Consider the following 9,808-nt stretch of genomic DNA (forward strand, 5'->3'; position numbering starts at 1 on the left):
TCATGGGTATTTTATTTATTTATTTTAATGTATTGAATACCATTATTGTTCCAATTTAATAATCAGCCACCATGACATTATAATAAAATTTCTAAACTATCAAGTATAAAAACATTTGACCTATAGATATTCATAATACATAATTACCAGATATTTTTATTTTACTGAATAATAATATTAAAAGCCTAGCCTATAACATTATTCGGTTTGACATTATTATTTCAAATTATTTCTACAAAGTAAAATCATGTGTATGGTATTTGTGTAATTGCCAGCTGATCACAAATACAATGGCGATGTACATGTACTGTTTGTGTCACAAGTTGTCAGACACATTTACCCTTCAAGATAGTAAAAAATTTATGTTACACTATTGTTTGTTACATTCTATAAACATACATAGCGTAGAGTTTTATTCATCAATAAAGTACTATTTTATAAGATATTAAAACAGTCGACCTATACTGTAATATGAAATACCAATAAAGTAATTTGATTTCAGTTGTTATATCGAAGATTCGTTACTCATGTATATCGATGATTCGATAATCATGAATATCGTTGTAGTGGCCACTTATTATACTATAGCCAATACACAGGCTAGAAGTTTTTGTTCATAATTAAAGTTTTAGACATAAAAACCGCTTAACTAAACAGTGATTTGAAATATTTTTACGTAATATGATTCAATAGGCCTAATTTGGTTTTGGTAGTGTAGATAATCATGACGAATATGGATGATTTGATTGTGGTGGTGGCCGCTTATTAAACTGAATCCAACAATTATTACATGACAATAGCGAAAAAAAATTTAGTCACTTAACTAAACATCCACACTAATTAAAAAAGATTTAAATTCTTGTTGTTTATGGATTAGATATTCTTCATGTTTTTGTTGGAGGAAACTGGATCCTTGTCAGATAAATTATTTGCATCCTCTGTAAGTATTTTGCTAGTTAGTCTACTAAATTAAATCTTTTCACTGTTTTGAGTGTGTTTGATGTTTTTTTCCTTCAAATTATTAACTAATAATATACAAAAATATACTAAAATGCAGGCTAAATAAGTTGTTGATTCAATAGCCATTTTTATTACTTCTATGTGACAAATAAGCAGAATTAAAAAAAAATATTAAATTAAAATCATCTGTTTTTACAGGTATAGTAAAATAAAATCTATATTGTGTTTTGCATTCATTGTAGGCATTGATAATTTACTTGGATGTTCCACTTGATTGTTTTTGAGGGCCTGATATCGAACTGTAGCTGTGTATTATAACAACAAATTTTAAGGGCCACATCATCAGAAACCTACCTACTTGTCTAAATGTTTTCAGACAGTGAGACTCAACTCCTATAGCCGTAACTCCACCAGTTGACCAAAAAACGCTCACATAGAGTTAGATTTTATGCATATTTTACAAATTTTTCTATGCAGAACTTTCGTAAATAACCAATAGTGTCCGAAGTACAGGTTATAGTTCAAATCTGATTCCAAAATCAAATACTGAAATCAAATTTTCTACTAAAATGTTCAGTTACTTTTTGTTGTTTATCTAATGGTTCGTCAAAACAATTTACTCTGAAAACTCAAAGTATGGTTGTATTTAAACCTTTCAACCTGGGTTAACCATTAACATTCATTACTGATTATCCTTGTATATCAGTTAACCACTTCCAAGTTTAACAAATATCCTCTTTTGGCTTATACTTCGACAACGAAAACCCATGCATTCAATACCTATCACAGGTATTATGACAGTTGTGTTAATAAGTTAAACTGTATTGTATACTACTAACTTTTTATTAAAATAGGTTGGAAACATGTGAAGAAGAGAATCTCAGGACCATATATGCCTTAAATACTTTACTATAATTGATGGAGAGCAAGTTTTGGAAGTAAATGCCAAAGCACAAAGGTAATGACTTTTATCTGTATGTGGAATCCTCATATATCAAAATATAGTTTTAGATTGCTAGATTTTCCATTTATGGCCTGGTTTAATGCTTTGGGTGATTTATGTTATATTATTCAAGTTAATAAGAGCTGAATCTTTTAAATCATTACTTTGTTCTTAAATTATTAATTTTTTTTTAATTTTTGGATAACACATTTAAAAAAACAATAAGGTTTAAAAGCGGACCAATAGCAAATTTGTTGCACTGCTCAAAATGTATCACACTGTTAATAAAAACTCCACGGATGCACTAAGGTCAACTGGGTTAACTTTGACCCCTTTCCTACCTTATTTTTGTATTATTTCATAATATAAATAGCTATTTATTTAATTTTATAAGAGCTACACACTACTTTAATTTGCTAATTTCTATAGATACATTAATTTATTAACTAATTAAGGCAATAAAATAAAATAAAAACGGGAGGGTCAAAGTTTGTACCCCCAGTTGGCTAACATTGACCCTCTGCCTAGTTTTAATGAAAACTGAATGGTTTTTAGCTGTGTAGCAGGTCTGCAAAGTTTTACCCCTTCTGTTAACATCTAATAGTACAGAAAAAAATACTCACCAACTTGTCCTGGCATTCTAACTTCCATTACACCAATTACAAATTACATCCTATATAACTTGCACCTTGAAAAAGATATTTTTAAGGCTAGAAATAACAACAACCCATCAGTATTTAACATTTTATTTAGTTTTAATAAAGTTCTACATATAGAATTGAACTAAGAAACACAACTTCACCACTACAGTATTGTTGGAGAGTTTTGTAGGTTATGTAGTTTACAAGGCTATCTCAAGGCAGGTATTACAAGACTACTGTACCTATTGATTACCATATTAATTAAGGATATTAGAACAAATCTGTACCTCAGAACTATATGGGCCTAAGTCACATTTAGTAGATTTTACAGGAGAGCATAAAAACTACGAACAGTTGTGTTTATTCTTTATTATAAAATTATGAACTGTGTTTAGTTTCTACTTCACAAGTTAACTTACTTATGTTTATAGAAGCATTAAACTGCTTTAGTATTTTTATGTAATTATTTTTTTGTTACATTAAAAATGGACTTACGATATTTTGGCTCTAATCAAAAACATATGTTATATTGCTACTTGGACTTAAGCAACCAAATTAAGTGTATCCATTAGCAACCAATATACATGGTTTAGTCAATAAAAAACACTATTACAATGCTAATAAAATATATTATCTAACAATGTTGTAATGGCATCTGGAAAGTTGTTTTTTCTAAAATCAAAAACATTTGTTTTAATGCTATTTGGACTTAAGCATTGTATTTCCATTAGCAACTAATATACATTGTTTCGTCAATAAAACACTATTACACTGCTTATAAAAACTATAAATATAAGGTAAGAATTAATCTAATAATGTTGAACTGATATCTGGAAAGTCATTTTCACTAGCCCCATGTGGAAGGTTCTCAAAGTAAGCCTTGTATTCTTCAGGGACCCACTGGAGGATTGTCATTAAATCTCTGAATTTTTCATTACTTATTTTCCTCTTCTCAGATCTTAGTTTCGGAACTGATTCAGGCATGATTGTTTCTTTTCTCTTATTTCTTCTCAAATCCACACTTTTAAAATCAACATCATCAAAGCTTGTTTTATAGTACAGTATACCAAGTTCTTCTCTTCGAACCTGTAACCAAACTGTGTTGGAAATGAGGAAAGGTTCTCCAATAGTATTTTTTTTCCTGTTTATTAATGGTCCATCTTTATTAGTAAGCGAAAGAAAATCAAGAAAGTGTTCAAGAGACATTTTCTTTACAATGAATGGGTTTTTATTGCTACAAGATGCGATGAAGTTCGCCCAATCATTAGTAGTAAATATTGTGTTAGTTTTAAGATGCTTTTTTGCTCTTTCTATTAATCCATGTTTACCATCTACCTCCATATGTGTATGCCCAGCTAATAAAAATTTGTGGTTTATTTCATTAATGTTGGGTAGAGTTTTCAAAATCCAAATGTACATAAAAATCATATTAATATTTCTATTTTGACCGCTGCAGTTATCGGTCCAAACAGTCAGAGTGTCAATGCTGCTTTTATTGAGCTCTTCATTTGCCCAGGTAAACAAACAAGAAGCCATCTCACTTCCACCTCTACCTGCAGTGGTCTCATTCCAAATCATGCACCACGTTTTCTTTCCACTACTGTCGTCAATGGTGTAGTTTAGAGTCCAGAGCTTTCTCAAGTAGAAGCTTTGACAGTTTGTGAGAGCTGGAGTAGGAAGACACTTCTGTAGGTCTGCCATAACAACTTTAAATTTTTCATTTCCTTGTCCCAAAAGCTTATCTTCTTTTTTCAAATGGTATCTACGTGCTGCTTCATCTAGATGCTTCTGCTTTTCTGCTTGAAGGTTTTCTTTTTGCTCACCGTTTGCATTCTTTAATTGGCAATCAATTCTGTCACAAAAATCACATGTGTCATTGTCTGGCAAATGAAATGACAAATTGTATTCTCTATTGAAAATTTCTGAAAATAACCATTTCTTTTCGGGTTTGATATTTTTTTCTTTACATTCATTTTCATACATGGTATACATTATGGAAATGTTTAAATCATTACCCAAGTATTTTTTGTTTGTCCTTTCCCTACTATAGTGACTTTCATATGCTGGATATTTTGATATGTGGTTTCTTATGATATCCTTTGCTGTCTCTGGTATTTTGTTTCCTGGTACATGTTTGCCACGATGGTCTGGTTCAACCATACCAGTACTTTGGGTTTTTAAGAGAGCAAACTTAACAAATGTTTCTGATATTACTAGTGTGTTCAAGAAAAATTGTTTGCAAACTTTTTCAAAATTGTTATCCCATTTGAGAAAATAAGTATGGCTGTTTTTTCTACTATTTCTAGAACCATCTCTTTGTCGTGACCTGGCTATTGGCTTGGTTGTAATACAAGAAACTATATACTGGCGTTTAGAACTTAAGTTTCTTTCACTATTATAATAGTCAGAATGAATGTGTACTCTTTGTGCATGACTTATGCGCTGAGAGCATTTCAAGCGACAAGTAGTTTTACAAGGAGGTCTTAAAGTTCTTTCTTTTACAATATCTCCTTTAGAGTTGACATGCTCTTTTCCAGAAATTCGTCCCTGCTTTCTAATGTTTTTTTTCCACTTTTTTTCATTCCTTATTCTTTTTCTTCCTTTATTTTTAGGTTGAGTAACTATCGGTAACTCGCTCTCCGTGTCATCTGAATCGGTGTATGGTACCAGAGGTATTATATTATTATTATTTGCTGTAGTATTTGTACTTACAGATTGACTTTGTACTTGTTCTAAATCGTTACTTAAAGTTGAATCACTCTCTGAACCTGAAGGTGGAGTGTATGTTGGATCATCGATGTCATTCTCAAATAGGTCGCTCACAGAAGATAGCGCATCATCTAAATCTTCCAGTGTTGTCGATGCTCCAGATTCTTGTTCCATGTTTGTCACTTGTGTTATCGTCTCTAGCTCCCATTCATTTGACTCTGAAAAATAAATTGTTAAGATATTTTGAATATTTAATTTTATTTAAGTGTTTTGCTTTTAATAACATAGAGCTTTCTTTCCTACAAGTGTTCCCAGCCTTCAAGAAATAGAGAAATTCACTCGGTTTTGTCCAATTTATTTTAATTTTTTAAATTGATGTTCCGCCAAAACATTGATTAGTTCATTATATAGATAGCCTACACAAAGAATGTGGATATAAAAAATATTATATCGTTAAAGTGGATTTCTATTGAATTTTTATCATGTTTTTGGTAATTATGTGTAATTTACTCGTCACTCACGAAGTTTTTCATATTGAAGTATAATTTCTGTTAAACATGTAGAATGTTAAATTAGGTAGAATAACAAGTCGGAAAGACAAAGAACCCCTAAGAATATAACTATTATCGTATGAAATTAATGCTCTCTGTCCCTACCGACTACAGCATTTACAGTCTAATGACAATGTACTAGGTCTAGGCCCAGCTTAACACGATTGAAATGGAACCTAAATTATTGCTAGGGTAGGCTAAAGCCCCCGAGTAAATACCTGCTACAATATGGTTAAATGGTTAAACATAACAGTAATTTACACAAAAAAGATTTTTATAACAACCATAAATTTACTGAAATTTATTTAAACTGAGCCTAGAGTATTATGTACCTACTAATCTCACCTGGTTCTACTGGAGTTGAAATGAAATTAAGAAGATGTACGTCTTTACTAGTTTCTCTTTCAACTTGGATATTTTCACTTTCATGCATGTTAAAATTCCATTAGGTTGAGTCATTGTCAGGTAAAACGAGGATGGATGTGCAATCTGGATTCAATACCTAGAAATAAAATTGAAAATCAAACATACACTTAGGCCTACTTCTCCTATTGGCACAACAATGTTCTAAACCTAGGCTAATAATAATAATAATAATAAAAATTGTTCCTTGAGGTCTGAGTATAAAATTCGAATTTTACTTTAAGTTTTACATATTGTTAGCTTGTAAACATATTTAAAAAATACTTACTTTTAATTCGGTTAAAGTCGGTGAAGGAGTGGAATTTCTTCGTGGAACTTCTACTGATTGATTGCTAGGACAATCATTAGTTTCAGGTTTCAGATTATCTTCAGTGAACGTATTAAGGTTTTTCAATTTGGAAAGTATAAACTTTCCCTTACTTTCCATATTAATACCAAAACGTTTTGTTAAAAGTAGAATAAAACTTTGATTAGTACAGCTCAGTCCTAACCTCAATAATCTCTCTAATAGCAGGCAGCAGCAATATCAACAGTATTATTGACAGTCATCAGCTGTTCAGAAAACAGGACTTGAGACTAAATGAGTATAGTGGCTAGGGCCAGACAATGGCAAGTCCATTTTGTGGACTTAGGTTTTTGCTGAAATGCTCAATGTTCAGAACCATAACATCATAGGTGGAGTTAAGTTTGTCTGGTTCTGATATACCTCAGGACTTAGACTCATATAACCTTTGATAAATCATAAAAATAGAATTTTTAGCGGAGTTACGATGGTATGGCTGGATGTAAAATGAAATTTTAAGAACATACGTGCAATAACCTAAAAAATAAGAAATTTTGGACTTAGGCTCATATGGTTCTGAGGTACAGAAATTAGGGATTAATATTGGCTATACAAATTAAACAAATAATTTCACCACCATTACAAGGAAAAGTAATAACTACTGTGTAGGGATACTTATATACTAGATCAAAGTGTACATATTTTATACACACTAAAACCAAGGTAAACTACTTTTCTCAGCAAAACTAATACAACTTAAGGCCTCAAATATTGGCTTATCAATCAAATAAGAAATTAATAATTCATTATCGTCCTGAATATTCCATTTACCATTCAAAAAAGCATCAATAATTTTAAAGTCTCCTCTAGAGTTAACAGGTAAAACAAGAGAATGGTCAATTTTTCGAATTACATCTTCCTCTCCATAAAATATTTCATCTTTTTGGGCAGGCCACCTCCAATTCTTGCCATTCAGTGACATAGCATTGACTTTGATCTTGATATTACTACCAGTTTCAGAATCCTTGAAACCAGTTATTGTTCCTGGAAAGTAGGACCCCTCATAATGAACAATAACATAATCATCAATTCTAAATTCTTGTACCACAATATTTGCATTAGTATGAGAATTCTTCTTTGAATCACTTCAAGAAGGCCTGTTGTCACTCTTCTTATCTTCAATCATGGTATCGCCCAAAACTAAATCGGCTTCTGAAATCAACTCATTAAAAGACAAATCAAAATTATTACCAGCCTCAATCTGCAAGTCTATAGCTTCATCTATTTCAACATTGTTTATTGATAGGCCTATGTCATTGTTTAAGGTTTCTGTTTCTTCACCTTCCTTCTTGTTCTTTGTTTTCATCTTTTTAACTTCTTTTTTAAGAGTCTTCCTTCTTTTGCCAGCTGCAAGTTTTTCTACCCCAGTCTCTTGGTTATTTGTGTGAAGGTTTTCATCACTTACGTCTTTTTTCCTCTTTGATTTTTCTCTTTCTTTCTCATACTTTTGGACTTCCTCAAGAGACACACTCTTCCCTGGTACAACAGGCATTTGATATTTTTTACCCCTCTGAGTTGGAATTAAGTCTTCTGATCGAATACTATTTATATAGGTTTGGAACTCTTCGCCAACAAGTTTGTGGAGACTTTCTTGTGATGAATCTGTATATTTTGGCAATTTATTTAAGACACGATGCCTATCAACAGGAAAAATGCCAGTTGACTCGAATCCTTTTTTAATGTTACTATCCAATTTTGGAGCTATTCCCTCAATGGTCTTCTTCAGTAAGCAGGAGAAATATCTATTTGGCATGGTCACACTAATTTTTCCTTGAGGTGAATCGCGCCACATTTTAAGGACCATACGCCATTGAGTTTTCATTGGAGAAAACAGTGAAACGTCAAGAGGCTGAAGTAAGTGTGTAGAATTGGGTACTAAAAACACTAGAGAAATGTTATGTTCTTTGCATCGCCTCAATACAGTCATGCTTACATTGGCGGATAGGTTGTCACCTATTAAAAGTTTTTTCCCTATAGTTTTTTGGCATGAGGAAGAAAGTGGCTCCCAAACCAATCTTCAAAAATGGTCATGTCCATCTATCCGGATTTAGAAACATTCATTCTTGAACCTACAGGGGCTTCAAGGATCCAATTAGACATTTTTGTTTTTTCCCTTAAATACAAAATAAGGAGGTATCAATTTCCCGTTCGCACTTCCACAAAACTTGACAGTGTAACATGATTTTGTACTGTTTCTGATAATTTCTGGGTGCCTGTTAGAGCGGCGAAAAATGTGTTTACTCTTTTTAGGGTTGTCATGGAACCCAGTTTCATCGTAGTTAAAAATATTTTCAGGGGGTACTCCTGCAATTTCTTTTTCCAATTGGTCATAGAAGTTGTTTAGAGAAGTTGCATCAACTTGTGCTCTCTTTCTAGAAATATTTATTCCAAAACAATTCTTCAGTTCGGGATGTCGAGCTATGAAGCTTTCCCCCCAGTCCCATCCTGGCATGTTGTTATTGAACACACTAACAGTTTTTTGTTGGTTGTCCAGATAGTTCTTTATCACACACCGTAGATCATACATTGTAAATGGTTGTCCCATATCACTTATAGCCAACGCATGTTCCTTAAAAATGTTCTCTTCCAGGTCTGTAAAGACTAGAGGCCTACCTACATTTTTGCTATGGCGGTTTCGTAGTTTGTTCTTCAGAGTGTTTCTCGGGATACCATAATCCCTGGAGGCTTGTTTAATAGCTTTTTTACCACTTCTTATGTCATCCAGAGCCTGGTTGAGTTGTTGCTCTGTATATCGTGACTTTGTCCCATACTGCCGAGTACCAGGAACAGCTGTATATTTCTTGGATCTCTTTAATCTAACTGTGACTGAGTTATTCAGGGCCTGAAAAAACAACACCTGCAGTACTATTGATAATAAATATTGAAATCATTGGCATAAAGTGTATATTTGGTATAAGGTATTGGTATAAGTGTGTATTTTATAACCAAGAATAATTTATATGTTATGAAAAATAAATCAGCCAAACTTGGACTCTGGGGTCAATCTTTAACAGACATCTGGACAACTTTTCAACGTTTCACTGAAAGTTTCACTGAAAATAGTCAATTTGGTGCTAAGTTGCTAAGAACCTTAATTTTAATTAAAAAACTGTAATATCTTACCTGATTGTTATCAGTTTTCATTTTCTTAAATATCTACTGAAGAATAAAATTAAAGTTGATTCAGAAACTGGTGAAAAACCAACATTTAATTGAAAAGTAAAACACAGCAGACTGA

General features: G+C 32.2%; 1 protein-coding gene across 1 annotated transcript; it reads right to left on the bottom strand.

Moving 5' to 3' along the window:
- Nucleotides 1-3,153: 3,153 nt before the first annotated feature.
- On the bottom strand, nt 3,154-6,637 carry LOC124370749. Its single transcript, XM_046829050.1, has 3 exons — nt 6,496-6,637; nt 6,150-6,306; nt 3,154-5,471 (listed from the first exon to the last, which is right to left on the bottom strand). The coding sequence occupies exons 2-3, from the start codon at nt 6,235-6,237 to the stop codon at nt 3,349-3,351; spliced, it is 2,211 nt and encodes a 736-aa protein (XP_046685006.1). The 5' UTR covers nt 6,238-6,306; nt 6,496-6,637; the 3' UTR covers nt 3,154-3,348.
- Nucleotides 6,638-9,808: the final 3,171 nt, after the last annotated feature.

This window comes from Homalodisca vitripennis, unplaced genomic scaffold (genome assembly GCF_021130785.1).
Source record: "Homalodisca vitripennis isolate AUS2020 unplaced genomic scaffold, UT_GWSS_2.1 ScUCBcl_475;HRSCAF=2560, whole genome shotgun sequence".
NCBI classification, from domain to species: Eukaryota; Metazoa; Arthropoda; class Insecta; order Hemiptera; family Cicadellidae; genus Homalodisca; species Homalodisca vitripennis.